This window comes from Colias eurytheme, chromosome 5 (assembly GCF_061535395.1).
Source record: "Colias eurytheme isolate Ceu_HAF_F1 chromosome 5, ilColEury1 Martin Lab GWU primary, whole genome shotgun sequence".
In the NCBI taxonomy this organism is placed as follows: domain Eukaryota; kingdom Metazoa; phylum Arthropoda; class Insecta; order Lepidoptera; family Pieridae; genus Colias; species Colias eurytheme.
Genome location: NC_142984.1, coordinates 401,627 through 418,096, shown reverse-complemented (window position 1 = coordinate 418,096; position 16,470 = coordinate 401,627). Strand labels below are relative to the sequence as shown.

At 41.9% G+C, this 16,470-nt stretch overlaps 1 protein-coding gene across 1 annotated transcript in view; it reads left to right on the top strand.

Moving 5' to 3' along the window:
* Positions 1 to 16,470, top strand: part of Mekk1 (mitogen-activated protein kinase kinase kinase 4) — a 39,169-nt gene that overhangs the window by 4,976 nt on the left and 17,723 nt on the right. Inside the window, exons 2-18 of the mRNA XM_090101660.1 lie at positions 335 to 472; positions 3,480 to 3,565; positions 3,832 to 3,965; positions 4,453 to 4,626; positions 5,618 to 5,778; positions 5,970 to 6,091; positions 8,402 to 8,586; positions 9,093 to 9,229; positions 9,679 to 10,013; positions 10,414 to 10,570; positions 12,643 to 12,757; positions 12,982 to 13,085; positions 13,314 to 13,473; positions 13,884 to 14,051; positions 14,600 to 14,736; positions 15,798 to 15,899; positions 16,203 to 16,344. Coding sequence (XP_089957786.1) covers positions 335 to 472; positions 3,480 to 3,565; positions 3,832 to 3,965; positions 4,453 to 4,626; positions 5,618 to 5,778; positions 5,970 to 6,091; positions 8,402 to 8,586; positions 9,093 to 9,229; positions 9,679 to 10,013; positions 10,414 to 10,570; positions 12,643 to 12,757; positions 12,982 to 13,085; positions 13,314 to 13,473; positions 13,884 to 14,051; positions 14,600 to 14,736; positions 15,798 to 15,899; positions 16,203 to 16,344 — 2,557 coding nt within the window. The remainder of the gene's footprint in view (positions 1 to 334; positions 473 to 3,479; positions 3,566 to 3,831; positions 3,966 to 4,452; positions 4,627 to 5,617; positions 5,779 to 5,969; positions 6,092 to 8,401; positions 8,587 to 9,092; positions 9,230 to 9,678; positions 10,014 to 10,413; positions 10,571 to 12,642; positions 12,758 to 12,981; positions 13,086 to 13,313; positions 13,474 to 13,883; positions 14,052 to 14,599; positions 14,737 to 15,797; positions 15,900 to 16,202; positions 16,345 to 16,470) is intronic.

Genomic DNA, 16,470 nt, shown 5'->3' with positions numbered 1-16,470 from the left:
ATTTTTTAGTAGAGATGAATTTAGAAATATATTTTTAGTATGTTCTGAAGTGATTTAAATTGTAAAGCTAAAGTTATCGGAACGTCCAGGCAAAGTCGCATCAAATTGCAGTTTATAGTTTTTATAAATGGTCAAACATACAAATAATAATAAGTTGTATAATGGTGTTATTCATCGTACAGTGTCTCAAAGAATGATAATAAATATAAACTTCTGGAATAAATTAGCGACGGTTATTTAGAATTTCAGATTTCTAACTAGTTTTTATTTTCGAACCCCATTAATTAACAACATACATATTCAGAAAAAATAATATGATTCCCATGACTTCCAGTGATAGTCAGGATGTAGTGATGCGTCATCCGCGGCGCTCGTCCCGCTTCCTCCTGCAAGAGAGCGGGGACGGCTCTGAGGCAGACCTGCTGGGGACCACTCCACCGAGGGCCAGGATACGGGACAAGGAGAAACGGAGGTCTGTGAATAATACTTCAATATTTATTTATTTAACTAGACTTCGCTTAGCGCTTTTGAATCGTCAAAATAAGGAATAATTTACCAATTTACCACCGGTTTGGAAAGTATGTGGAGGAAGGAAGGTGGAATTCCTCCACCGAAAAAGGGAGGATCCTCGACCAGTCTACTCGACTGGCCGGCCGTTAAGGCCCCGATGGATGATGTCGGAAAGTTTTATATATGCTCTGTAGCGAAAACATTTCGCTTGCGCGATTCAGGGCGACATGTCGCTACAAGTAGTTTTTACTGAGTCGGCAATAAACTCTGTTTTGATCATCATTCTTATTATCAAATTAAGGCAAAATCAACCTGACAGCTTTTATCCATTTATAAAATCTTATCTTAGTGAACGTCGCTTTCAAATTCTGGAAAGTGGAAAAACATCAAACATCTACAACATCAGAGCAGGTGTGCCACAGGGTTCAGTGCTTGGTCCAAGCACTGAACCCTGTGGGTTCAGTGCTGTTGATGTTTTTCCACTTTCCAGAATTTGAAAGCGACGTTCACTAAGATAAGATTTTATAAATGGATAAAAGCTGTGAGGTTGATTTTTTTCTTTACTTTACACACTTTTTACAGCTGACTTACCGCTTACTGAAAACGTTACTACAGCAACATTCGCTGATGACACAGCAATACTAGCAAGTAGTAAGGATCCGGCAATTGCATCAGAAAATTTACAAAAAGGTCTCAACGCGGTCACGAACTGGATGGAGAGGTGGAAAATTAAACCGAGCCCCTCAAAATCGGTACACGTCACCTTTACGCTTCGAAAAGATGATTGCCCGCCTGTCAAGCTTAAAGATACTACACTACCACACACTGACAGAGTCCGCTACCTCGGGCTACATTTGGATCGACGTTTGACTTGGAACCACCACATCAAAGCAAAAAGAGAAGAAATAAACATTCGCTACCGCAGCTTGTACTGGATACTGCGCCGGAAAAGTCGCCTGTCTCTGGACAACAAACTACTGATATATAAAAGTGTAACTAAACCTATATGGACATACGGCATTCAACTATGGGGTAGTGCAAGTAATTCATCTATCTCGTTACTGCAACGACAGCAAAATACTATACTGCGAACTCTCAGCAATGCCCCCTGGTTTGCTACTAATGCTGAAATTCATAGCCACACGAACATATGTTCCATAAAATGTGAAATTAATACGCATATAAAATCTTATGTTGCCAGACTGGAGAAACATCCTAACAAACTAGCTAGCCAACTGATAAAAAAGTCCTACCACAATCGTCTTAAAAGAAAAGATACAATCTAACTTTATTACTTGAAGAGCAGTTGTCCTCACTGGAGGGCTCGCTCTACATGCCAAACTTTGCCTGACAACACATCCGCTTATAGCGAAAACCGCTGATTGCAGATGAAATGAGGAAAAAAAAATTCTTATTATCTTTCTTATATTACAAATTTCTTTCTTTTACGTCGAAACGGAACCATTTCATTGTATGACTTTCCACGGTGGTCCCCCAGCTCTAGGTCTACGGGTAATATTTCCCACGGGTAATACGCCATATAGTTAATTAAGTTTTACATGAATAGTGGTATAGGCTAATTTTTATCACCGTGAAACATTTTATTTTCATGCAAAATAATTTAACAAGACGGGGAAGGTCGACAGCAAGTTTATGCAAATGCCTCTACAGCTGGTATAGAGGACAATACTGTCGTGTTAGATTCAGCCCACATTCTAGGATCTCTAAAAACAGTAGGTATTATTTTCAGTATGGAAAAAATAGCTTTAATATGGGTCGTCTAGTGTCAACACTTTCCCACACTGGGAATAATCCATACTAATATTATAAATGCGAAAGTAACTCTGTCTGTCTGTCTGTTACTCAATCACGCCTAAACTACTGAACCAATTTTCATGAAATTTGGTATGGAGATATTTTGATACCCGAGAAAGGACATAGGCTACTTTTTATCCCGGGAAAATGACGCAATCCCGGAAATCCCACGGGTACGGGAACTATGCGGGTTTTTCTTTGACTACGCGGGTGAAGCCGCGGGCGGAAACCTAGTACTGTTATAAAACATCATCAACCCCCTCAATCGAATTTGTTAATAGATACAGACATATTTGAAAAGCGCAACAAAATTATCCTATCACACGAATTATTTATTCCCACCATGCCAAAGATTAGATTTTATAAATACTAACCACACGCATATTTGAAGCGCAACCATATCCTATTATCAGGTATTATCGCGCCATAACACTCGACATTAATCCTATCTGTACATTCATGCATTTTTGGAATACTTATACACGTCAATTGAACAAAATACTGAATCAAATCAGTATATGTATGAATCAGCGATCAGGGATTATAGGACAGAGATCGGTTATGTCCCTCTGACTCAACGATAGAACAATACAAACACATATATATACAATAGTTTTAAAAGTACAGCAGTATAATTATGTTAATGTTATTGTATTTTTAATCGTGGTATTCCCTAACAAAGGATACATGCTATTTATATCGTGCCAGAATTATGGCCAGTACGGAAAATTTCACCGGTGACTGGCCAACTACGCAATCTCTATTTTATCAAGTCTATAGTCTGCCGATCCTGAATTTTTGGAAAACACTATCCTGAATTTGAGGAAAACACTATGTTATTTTCATCGACTGATTACTGCGATAATCTAAAATGCTAATATTATTTAAATGTACATTTATGGAGGTAAAGTCGACTCGGGCCAATTATATCTCTAAAATCAGGCAAAGCAGCAATCAGGCAAAAGATCTGGTTGGTCGCCTGATATGGTAAACGCTACCACCGCGACCGCCCTGAATATTAACGTAGAATTTACTGCTATTTCACGCGGATATTCTGTGTGGGTATGGTACCCGTTGCGAGCTAGCCCAAGTCATTTTAAAGCTTGTTCGACATCCCCGCTATAAATATATTGACCCAATGTTATTATTTTCAGAAATATGATGGACTTTAGTCCGTGCTATGAACGGTCATCTATCAATGAGAAAGAACCCGTTCCAGCATTTCAGCCCACACCACCTGGTAAGTATTAAATTAGAATAAGATAACAAAATGAATATAAAACTAACATGACTTAAAATAAAATATAATCATTCGTCATGTGCATGTCTGTCTGTCTGCTCGCGATAAATCAAAAATAATAATAATTAATAATAAAATAATTCCTATTTTCATTCTGTTTTCACCATGTTTTCACCAATTGATGGAGCAGTTCTCGAGAAATTTTTTAGTTTTATTCATATTGATGAACGAAAAACGTGTAAAATGTTATAAACTGATTATTTCAGAACGGTTAAAAAAGCGCGCGAGCCTCAAGCTAGTCAGGTCCAAGGAGAGGGACTGGAAACAGGAGTTTGGGCAGAGGGAGCCGAAAGCTGACTCCCTTCCCTCTCCCGGGCCCGTGCCGGCGGTGCCGACGTTGGTAAGTTTTATACTAACATTTTTTCTCTTACTATAAGCTTGTAATTTTACATGTATAATAAAAGAGCGTGTGTGCCAAGCACTCGCGTCAGAAGTGATACTTCTTTGTGCAAGATTCAAAGATACCAAAGTCGTCGCCTTACTCCATGACATACCGTCACATGACATGAATTGAAATTTTACCCTCAACGCGCCTAAAGAATTTTTACTTCAAAAAACTTAAAATTCCCGTGTCTCTTCTTTTTTTAGTGTATAAAGCAGCATTTCATGTACCTGTTTTTCGAGAATCATTACCAATCCTAGAACTAATACCTATATCATGTGTTTGTACAACAGAATAATTTCATTATCTTTTTTATTAATTAGTAGGTATTGTGCTACTTTATCTATGTTGCCTTTTATGTGTTTTATAACCTGCATGTTCTGTGTGTGCTGTCCCAAATAAATTGTCGCAAAATCTGTCTTCCCGTCTTCTTTCACTCCGGAAGGTGGAGTCCTGCAACCGCTTCATGTCGCTGACGTCACGGCTCAAGTGCAGGCCGACTGAGGAGCTGGTGCTCGAGCGACCTGATGAGGAACTGCCTCCGAGCAGAGTGAACTTCCACAATACGTTCAGTATGCTCATCAATATGGGCAACATTGAGAAGGGCTGCAGGCGGACAGTGAGTACGCGTTGTTTTCATATATGTATTTTGCTTGAAGTGTCGATAATTTAGTAATGTAGAAGGATGTTAGGTGTTTAAAAATGGTGAAAATATGTAAAATGAAAATGAAGATGGAAATGGAAATGAAAACGAGAGTGAGAATGAGAGTGAGAGTAAGGATGAGAGTGACAGTGAGGATGAGAGTCAGAATGAGGATGAGAGTGAGCGTGAGGATGAGAGTGAGAGTGAGGATGAGAGTGAGCGTGAGGATGAGAGTGAGAGTAAGGATGAGAGTGAGAGTGAGGATGAGAGTGAGCGTGAGGATGAGAGTGAGAGTGAGGATGAGAGTGAGAGTAAGGATGAGAGTGAGAGTTAGGATGAGAGTGAGAGTGAGGAGGAGAGTGAGGATGAGAGTGAGAGTAAGGATGAGAGTGAGAGTGAGGAGGAGAGTGAGAGTGAGGATCAGAGTGAGGATGAGAGTGAGAGTAAGGATGAGAGTGAGCGTGAGGATGAGAGTGAGAGTGAGGATGAGAGTGAGAGTGAGGATGAGAGTGAGACTGAGGATGAGAGTGAGCGTGAGGATGAGAGTGAGCGTGAGGATGAGAGTGAGAGTAAGGATGAGAGTGAGGATGAGAGTGAGGATGAGAGTGAGTAAGGATGAGAGTGAGCGTGAGGATGAGAGTGAGAGTGAGGATGAGAGTGAGAGTGAGGATGAGAGTGAGCGTGAGGATGAGAGTGAGAGTGAGGATGAGAATGAAAATATGAAAAGTTGCTTTGTGTGAAAACCAGTATCCTCGTAGCCGAACCCGTGAGATACGGAATAGGGAGATGGTTGATGATGATGCAAGAAATGCAAAACAGCACGGTGTCAAAAAATGACTACGGAACCCTACTTTAGGCGTGGTCGGACACGCACTCGGCCGGTTTTTTCTTATTTAGTATATTTCATGACACCATATTATTTCCTTAGAAAAAATCTGTAAAATTTTAATTTCTATTTACAATTCAGATAAGTAGAGAAGAAAAAGTATGGCAGAACGAATTGAAGGATCTCATCTGGCTGGAAATCCAGGCCAAAATAGCAGGCCGAAGTCTGGCGCAGCAGGACGCATTCTTGTGTGCACAGAGGAATGTCATTCCTAATATTGTGCGGGATATACTAGAATATAAGTGAGTATAAATACATTTTTTGAAGTGAAACTTCTTTAGGCGTTGAGAGTAAAATTTCAAGGTCGTGTCATGGCAATGCCATCCGTCATGGAGTAAGGTAAATTTTGGTATCTTTGAATCTTGCCAAAGATGTTTCACTTCTGACACGTGTGCTGGGCAAACACGATCTTCATTCTTAAATTGTTTTCCAGATTTATTAGTCACCGTCCGTGCTGCAGATCGAGTGGCCAATTACAAACCACTCTAGAGTGTTCGAACGAAGATCTCTCCTTGGAGTATACGGATGAAACTCAGTTGAAACTGAGTGGTGATGGTGAGTGATGGTGTACTCATATAGAAAACAAAACTAAACTTAAAATTAAAAATAAATTTAAATTCTATTGGATAAATTATTTTTATACTATACAGGGTGTCCCGCATGTGGTGTAATATGCTCAATGGATTTTTAGTTTTGAATATTACTGATTACGTATAAAATACTTGAACAACAAAACGACACATAAAATGATGCTATTTTTTTTCTGAAACTGTGCGTTGACAACCCTACCTGCGCGCAGGCGGTAGATTCCGCTACGAAAATGTGGGCATTGTGTCTATGAAAACCTAATCATAAGGTCACGTTCTGAAATTCTTTAAAAGTAACAGACAATACACGTATACTTTCAGTACATTTAGTGAGAAAATGAAATTTTTTCATACATGATCATATAATTAATCGAATAATTAATCAACACAAAAAGATTGCTTCATTATCTCCTAAATTCTTTCTTCTAAATAGTCGTGAAAATTTTACAAATACACACTTAAAAGAAATATAAATGAATGATCTAATTTTCCTATATTTTGATGTGCTTTGTGTTTACGCTTGTGTTTTATTTTGTATTTTGGAAGAAAAACGCACATTCAGTGTTATTGCATGGGTGTGTTTCATTACCTGTTTAAGAGAACGCGTCTGAACGTAAACGCGTGTGATGGCGAAGTTCGGCTCGTCGTCAGGGGTGTACAAACAGAGTTGACGAATTTATAATTTGTAAAAATCCATCGTTATGAGTAATTTTTACGTAATCAGCATATGAAAAACTTTGATCTTATTATACTAAATTAACACCATGTATATGTTATAGGCAAACTCCGAAGCTCCGGCGCTCCTAGGTTGGACTGGTCAATCCTCAGGTCAGACTGAATGACTTAGTCAAAGCCCAAACAAATGTAAATTTTCGGCCTTTGACTAAACAATTTTCGTCAAACCTGGGAGAGACTAATTTGGTCAGGCAAACGTCAAAACACAATTTTATTAAATCGGGGTTTGACGAGTCAAACTCCGATATAGGTATGAAGTGTCTTATCTTCGTATATTTGGAAGCATTTTATCATTTAAGCAGCTTTCAAGTCTTAAGAACCGCTTAACTCTGCCAGTTCTGACACCTGATTGGTCAGCTTACGTGATTTTCACTTTTATATTTGAGATGCTTTGAGAGAATGCCGTGTGGCATTAGGCCCGCCTTTTGTACGATGTGCAATAAAGTATAAAATAAATAAATAAATGCTTTGGAATATACAGAGGTTAGTTTGTATAAGATTAAGTATAAAAAAATAACATTTTTAAAATTTTGATGTTTATTGTTTTAATAATTTCTTAAGTAATTAAAATGAAAAATTAATCATTTTTCTGACATGGTGAGGCATTAACTTTAATGTTAATTGTTTTAATAATTTCTTAGGTAATTAAAGTGACAAATTAATCATTTTTCTGTCATGGTGAGGCATTAATGTTACTTGTTTTAATAATTTCTTAGGTAATAAAAATGAAAAATTAATAAAAAACTAGTTGATGAACGACATTTAACGGTCTAGTCTCGTTGATGAAAAATGCGTCGACGACCCATTCCTAGTCGGAACACCGCGGTCCGCGAGAGACATTATGAACTTGTTTAAACATGTTCAGATCAACGTTTGACCGAGAATTGCAGTCGCTTCTAGGATTGACTAGGCCAAAACCGAAACAGAATAATTTACTTTCGACGTTTGACTGAAAAGTTAGGAGCTCCTCGGTTTGACTAAAAATACTTCAGGCAAAGGGCGAAATTGAAATGTATTTCGGGGATTGCCTGATGGCTTTGGCCAAACCTAGGATAAACCAGTCCTTCCGCGAAGAGACTGTGTATCGGACTTTGACTATAACATATACAATGTAACCATGCACATCACATCTCGATTTTGTCAGTGTACATGTGTTGCAGTTAAACTTATGTTCCTGTCAAAAAACAGACTCTGACTTACAGATTTAGTTAATTTAAACCATCCTTTTATATTTTGTATGTCTCCATGGAAGTGCGTATCATCTTTAATTCCAAGCTTATTGTACAGTGTTTTATGAAACAAATAAACGATTTATATTATTTTTGAAGTGAAAACTTCTTTAGCGGCGTTGAGCACTTTTTCTGTAATGGGTATAAAATCTTAAACTCGCGTCAGGACACGTGACCTGATCGAAAAAGCGTAAGACGGATACCATTCCAAAATATCAAACATGCTCAACGTTAATAATCAAGTTTTCACTTCTGCCGGCACTCCCGGAGTGCAACCCGTCTATTTTTTTAATTATTTTATGTATGTGCAGCAGAATACCAAACAGGATGTCTCAACATCGAGTGCACAGTGTGCTCAGAAGCGATAGGGTCTGCGATGCGCGACGTGTGCGCACTACTGGACGCGTTCGACGCGGCGACCGCGCTGTACCCGTCCACGCTGGCCGCCGCGTGCGACCACCCGGCGCTCGCGCAGCCGAAGCTGGCACACCGGCTCAGGGTGACCTGCCTTTATCTAATAACAATAAAATAGAGACACATACAATACAGACAATACTTGTAACTTAAAAAAAAAGTTATAACATTATGTGAAGACTTAATAATATTATAGTACTAGCTTACCCCCCGCGGCTTCGCCCGCTTTGTCTAAAACCTAATAATTTATATACTAAAACCTTCCTCTTGAATCACTCTATCTATTAAAAAAAACCGTATCAAAATCCGTTACGTAGTTTTAAAGATTTAAGCATACAAAGGGACATAGGGACAGAGAAAGCGACTTTGTTTTATTCTATGTCGTGAAGTAAAAAAAAAATGTTCAAAAAGAGTAAAAATTATTTAAACTAAATAGATAGATATAACAGCAAAGAATTGCATTCTTACAATGCCTCTATATCAATCGACAGTCAACTGTCGCAAAATATAAAAAAAAAAAATATATTTTTTTTAAATGTACATTTTCCAACATTCTTTATTTCTTTGCTCATATATCATATTAATCTCCAGGCGATGTGTCTCTGGTACAACACGGCTCTACACCTGCGTCTCAAGATCCTGTCCGTGCGGCGAATGTTGCACACCGTGCGGATGAAAAACCGTCGTAGAAACATGCAGCATAAGACGTCTGTGGACTCAACTAGTAGGTGAGTTTTAGGTATATTAGGTGGTATGAGTGATTGGAAAAAGGAACTTTATGTGGTCGCAATAAGGTTTATTTTTAAATGATGAGCGTCAAAAATTTGTGGAGTGGCGTCTACGTTGACGCATTCATTGTACAAAGATTGCGAGAAACCTTTAAATACTAGATTTTATAATTATTAATTGTTTGAGTGTATAATGAAAAACTACAATTAATCACTAACTGTTTAATGAAAAATGCTTTATAGTAATTTCAGTCAAGTTCTTATAATATGTCATCATACAGTAAATGATTTTCCAAACATAACGAAAACTTTTCTTAAAGCGATCTTTAAACTTATCCATACAAAAATATCCCTCGCATCTCTTACAAGTCTTTCTGCAAACATATCAATTTAAGCAATAAGTAATACATTGGTAAGAAAACATTCTAAGTTAAATGTCATTCCTTCAGCAAATCATCAGACACGCCGCGCCCCTGCACAGTACGCTTTAACGTGAGTTGCAACCCTAGCGATTCGAACAACTCGAGTAACAGCGACACGAGCGCACAGTCTGATAACACGGATGATAAGAAAGATTCCGGTATCGAAGACCACGCCCCTCAAGACACGCCCAAAAGTGACAAAACTCCCGTAGAACAAAGTGGTGAAGATAAGGAAAATAAAGACAGTGTAGACGATGGTGATAAGATTGGTGATGAACAAACTAGTGATGATAAGAGAGACGATGGAGCTGATGAATCTCTGGATAAGGAGAAATCGGTGGACAGCGGATATAGTAGATCTGGTGAGTGCACAGTGGTTTCTTATTTTTTTATTCACTTTAAATTGTAAGTGATCTCAAATGTAACAATTTTACATAGCACTTTTGAGTCGACATAATATACGTAGAATTTATTTACCGCAGTTCTTTCAATTTGAAAAAAATTGTTCTGTTTCTTTTAGTTGTATTCGTTTATTTAGATGTACAAAGTATTATATACCACATATCACAGTTGCCACACATTATACCGCACATTACAGATGCCACAGACGATATCTCACATCACAGATGCTACACACGATATCTTACATTACAGATGCCACACACGATATCTCACATCACAGATGCCACACACGATATCTCACATCACAGATGCCACACACGATATACATATGAGAAGTTTTAGGAATATAAACTGTTCCAGATTACACAGCCAGCAGCGGCAGTGTGACCCCCGAGGTGGTGGTGTCGGACGGCATGGAGCCGATAGAGCAGCAGTGTGCTGGTGCCCTGCGGCTCGGCGCGCTGCACGACCTCACGCAGCTGCGCCTGCTCGCGCGCACGCAGGTGTCCGCCTACAGGTGAGCGGGGGGAGGGATAGAGCAGCAGTGTGCTGGTGCCCTGCGGCTCGGCGCGCTGCACGACCTCACGCAGCTGCGCCTGCTCGCGCGCACGCAGGTGTCCGCCTACAGGTGAGCGGGGGGAGGGATAGAGCAGCAGTGTGCTGGTGCCCTGCGGCTCGGCGCGCTGCACGACCTCACGCAGCTGCGCCTGCTCGCGCGCACGCAGGTGTCCGCCTACAGGTGAGCGGGGGGAGGGATAGAGCAGCAGTGTGCTGGTGCCCTGCGGCTCGGCGCGCTGCACGACCTCACGCAGCTGCGCCTGCTCGCGCGCACGCAGGTGTCCGCCTACAGGTGAGCGGGGGGAGGGATAGAGCAGCAGTGTGCTGGTGCCCTGCGGCTCGGCGCGCTGCACGACCTCACGCAGCTGCGCCTGCTCGCGCGCACGCAGGTGTCCGCCTACAGGTGAGCGGGGGGAGGGATAGAGCAGCAGTGTGCTGGTGCCCTGCGGCTCGGCGCGCTGCACGACCTCACGCAGCTGCGCCTGCTCGCGCGCACGCAGGTGTCCGCCTACAGGTGAGCGGGGGGAGGGATAGAGCAGCAGTGTGCTGGTGCCCTGCGGCTCGGCGCGCTGCACGACCTCACGCAGCTGCGCCTGCTCGCGCGCACGCAGGTGTCCGCCTACAGGTGAGCGGGGGGAGGGATAGAGCAGCAGTGTGCTGGTGCCCTGCGGCTCGGCGCGCTGCACGACCTCACGCAGCTGCGCCTGCTCGCGCGCACGCAGGTGTCCGCCTACAGGTGAGCGGGGGGAGGGATAGAGCAGCAGTGTGCTGGTGCCCTGCGGCTCGGCGCGCTGCACGACCTCACGCAGCTGCGCCTGCTCGCGCGCACGCAGGTGTCCGCCTACAGGTGAGCGGGGGGAGGGATAGAGCAGCAGTGTGCTGGTGCCCTGCGGCTCGGCGCGCTGCACGACCTCACGCAGCTGCGCCTGCTCGCGCGCACGCAGGTGTCCGCCTACAGGTGAGCGGGGGGAGGGATAGAGCAGCAGTGTGCTGGTGCCCTGCGGCTCGGCGCGCTGCACGACCTCACGCAGCTGCGCCTGCTCGCGCGCACGCAGGTGTCCGCCTACAGGTGAGCGGGGGGAGGGATAGAGCAGCAGTGTGCTGGTGCCCTGCGGCTCGGCGCGCTGCACGACCTCACGCAGCTGCGCCTGCTCGCGCGCACGCAGGTGTCCGCCTACAGGTGAGCGGGGGGAGGGATAGAGCAGCAGTGTGCTGGTGCCCTGCGGCTCGGCGCGCTGCACGACCTCACGCAGCTGCGCCTGCTCGCGCGCACGCAGGTGTCCGCCTACAGGTGAGCGGGGGGAGGGATAGAGCAGCAGTGTGCTGGTGCCCTGCGGCTCGGCGCGCTGCACGACCTCACGCAGCTGCGCCTGCTCGCGCGCACGCAGGTGTCCGCCTACAGGTGAGCGGGGGGAGGGATAGAGCAGCAGTGTGCTGGTGCCCTGCGGCTCGGCGCGCTGCACGACCTCACGCAGCTGCGCCTGCTCGCGCGCACGCAGGTGTCCGCCTACAGGTGAGCGGGGGGAGGGATAGAGCAGCAGTGTGCTGGTGCCCTGCGGCTCGGCGCGCTGCACGACCTCACGCAGCTGCGCCTGCTCGCGCGCACGCAGGTGTCCGCCTACAGGTGAGCGGGGGGAGGGATAGAGCAGCAGTGTGCTGGTGCCCTGCGGCTCGGCGCGCTGCACGACCTCACGCAGCTGCGCCTGCTCGCGCGCACGCAGGTGTCCGCCTACAGGTGAGCGGGGGGAGGGATAGAGCAGTATTGGGAACTATTCGCGCTGATAGAGCGGTATGTAGCAGCAGCAGTAGTGGAGTTGGGAGGGGGGGAGGTACATGGTAACTAAAATTGATTGAAATTGCAGTAAAAAAATATTCTTTTACGTCTATGTTGCATAAGTGCAACACCAGACACTATTGTATTGTTGGACCAAATTAAATAAAAAAAAAAATACTGTCAACACCATCAGCAATGACCAAAAATACGATTATCGAAAATGTATAACAACGTATTTAAAAAATCTCCTCTGTCAGAGACTACCATCGCGAAATTCTGAAGACGGCCGGCGTGCGGCGTTGCATGATGTTCATGAACAAGATCTGCAGCACGCTGCTGCAAAAGGTCTACCTCACGCTACAGGAGCCTACGGTAAATATTCGTAAACTATTTTGACTTTAGGTACCATTAAAAAAAAATTAAAAAAAAATATTTTTTAAAATAAGTGCTCGATATATATTTTCTCAACCATAAAAATATTTTTATAGCATGTACGAATTGTAAAAGTTTTTTCTAACCAATAAAGTTGAGAATAGTTTAAACCTACAATATGAATAGCCAATGTTTTTTTTTTTGTTTCAATTAACAAACAACAGGAAGACACTTTCACGGATGAAGAAGTAGAAGTCGAACATCGGGATGGAGACCAAAATAATAAAGAAAATGGACACAGTGTGAAAAACATGAACGAATTGAGAAGGTGAGCTAATGATTACTTAGCGTAAATTGTTTTTTGAAGTGAAATTTATTAGGCGCGTTGAGAGTAAAATTTCAAGGTAATATACCGTCACGTCATGGAGTCAGCCGACGATTTTGGTACCTTTGAATCTTGCCAAAGAATTTTCACTTCTTACACATGTGTTCGGCACACACGCTATTTTTTCAGAAGTGCTGAATACACATACATACATTTTGATTTTTTTTATAGATTTGGATGTTGGTGTCCAGAAAACTTATCAATGCGTCTCCCCTCCTACCGAAATCACTTTCTCCTACTGAATTGTATTTGTATGGAAGCCTTGCACGACTATCTCTCGCTAAGGATAGACATGCGTCCGGATCAGCCGTCATGTTTGACTATTAAACAGGTAATAAAACTGATTTTTTCTCTATCTTGTGTTTAGTTTGTTGATTGGCTTGAAGGACCAATTTTTATGTCTTGCGTTTTCTTATCAAATTGTATAGAAATTAATTGTATACTGTTTTTTTTGTGGTTGCTTAAAAAGTTGACGCGTAACTAAAGACACGTTAAATATTAGATATCCATCATTACTGGAAATAAAACATCAGTTCAAAATACTCCTTGTCAAGTTCTTATGAGATGATTAACTTTAATTTTTTTAATTACTTAGATTACTAAATACACATTCCTCTCATTACTTACTACTTGTCTCTCAAACTAAAACATTTATTTATTCAAGAAGACTTTGTTTAAAAGTGCTTTTGAATTTTCAAAATACGGAAAAGTAATTACTACCCAAATTTATGTTTTTACCAGCTTATCCACGAGCTCCGTGAGGGTCTGGATATAGCGGCAGAAACTCGCGCGTCGTTTGCACGAAACGTGTGCGCAGCATTACGCGGTTGGCGCGTGGATCCCGGAGTACGGGCCGATCTGGTGCAGATACTGAAGACTTATGATGCCACCGTTGAGACTGCTACACAGGTGAGTGTGAATACACTACACCAAAGTTCACTTCACTATAGTACACTTGGCACTACAATTACACTTTCTCTTTGATATTATTGTTGATGCAGCCTTTTTCATATATTTTGTCGCGGACACTTCTGGAGCTAGTGGTCGCCACTGGCTACACGTGTGCCCTGCGTCTGTACAATATATTTATGAAAAAATGTATCAAGAGATTGTCGCTGGCCACTTGTGACTGTAGACGATGACTTTGCGTCGACCCTTCATAATATTCAAATAAATTGTGATATGTGTAATTTAATAATAATTAGCCTGTTTGCGTCGACCCTTAATAGTGTTCAAATAAAATGTGATGTGTGTAATCTTCTTATAATATAAAAATGAATCCCAAAATGTGTTGTGTTGGTAAGCGCATAACTTGAGAACGGCTGAACCGATTTCGTTAATTCTTTTTTTATTATATTCCTTGAAGTACGAGGATGGTTCTTACGTAGAGAAAACGTAAATATGTACCACGGGCGAAGCCGGGGCGGACTGCTAGTTTAATAATAATAATCTTGCAGCAATACCTCTCGTACCTGAGCAAGATGTCGGCCACGGAGGCGCTGTCTCGCGGCGCGCTGTCCGCGGAGTGCGCGTTCGCGGCGCGCCTCGCGGCCCGCGCGCCCTCCGCCAAGGGGCTCGTGCCGCCCGCCTTCGCGTGAGTATATACACTGCACTAGCAGACACTGACACTATACTAGCATCATGCTAGCAATACAATGCACTACTCTAGCTCTACACTAGCACTAAACTAGCACCACAGAATACATAATAGTAGCTAAACGCTACAGAACGGACACTCTCCGCCTCCCGCCAAAATTAAACACTTACCTCACCCCGCACGATCAGTCTAAAAATGGTCCACACTTTTCTGCAGGGACGATACGCAACGAAGATTGACAACATTAATCAAATTGACTTAAAAATAATTTATTATTTTGGATTTGTGACTATCGTTTTTCGTAGAAAATGGTTAGATTTTGTGCTGTTTGTGTTTTGTGCTTGTTACGGATGTATTTCATCAGAAAACGCGAATTATTTTTTTACGCTAGTCACAAATGTGCCAACCATAAAGAGTGAACACACACATTTGCAGTCTCTACAGTGTGACTGTCAAAACGATAATTTTGTATGCAGTGTCCGGGTTATGCTAGCACTATAATAGCACCTCACTGACACCACACAGACACCACACTACGAGTGTACACTGCAAACACGTTATACTATTATTAAACTGCACCAAAATATTTGTTTTGATAAAATATGATCTATTATTATACACTTAAGGTTGCTTTTTCCTTATAAGCGGAAGCTGATGTTATACTAAATAGACTGTGCACAAAAAATATTTGTTTAAAATATGATCTATTAATATATACTTAAGGTTGTATTTTCCTTATAAGTGGAAGCTAACCAAAAACGGTCCGAGCGAGAAGTCTCCCAAAAGGAAATGGTCCTTGTCTAACGTTTTGAAAACTCATTACTCAACCAATCACTGACGTTTATGAAGAAATGGTAGTTAGGGTGACTATGAATTTGGTTTGACTTTGCATCATCTCAAACATACACTTTTACGGTATAATATACGTACACTATGTTTATTTTATTTTTAAATACATTAAATTAAGTAGTGTATCATCAATATAATATGTACTGGATATTTACCTGTTCGCCTTTCAAGAAATTTTTCACATATAAGGAACTGGTTTTGTTTCACAGGCAAATTGCTTGCAACCAACTCGATAGACTGCTAAAAGAATTCCAGGATCAGTTTGAAAATCTCAGTGAAGTTAAGGAGACCAATATAATAAATGATCCCAGGTAAACTAATTTATATTACGTTTTAACCCCGATATCTTATAATAACTAAACACTATAAGTCAAGAAAAGGCTCTTTGTCTTTTTGTTTTGGTTACTTTTCCAATTTAATCAAATGTAGTATTTTCATTCATTCATTCAATAAAGCGATTAATCAGCTCATGTGCATGTTCAACCAGCCATTTTATCAACAGCCTAGGCTCTTTATTAAACGCCGTCTTATAAATAAATGAAGGTAGGACTTTTGGTGTCTTGTCGTCGAATGTCCTGAAATAAAAAAATAATTTATTTATTTAATCCCGCCAGGTACATAATATACCTAGTGTGTCGCGAAGCCCAGAACATCTACTCGTCGTCCCGAGAGGCGTCGTTACAAGCGGCGCAGTGGGCGAGAGTACTAGCGTGTCGACTGCCGAAAATGTATAATAAGAATAAGGCCAAGATTTTTGTAAGTAATGTTGTTTTGTTTTGTGTTTGTGTGATAAAGGTAGTTGTATTCATATCAGCTGATATGTGCAGAATATTTTAAAGCGTGTCAAAGAACAACGATAGACGTAGACCTTCATTCATATTA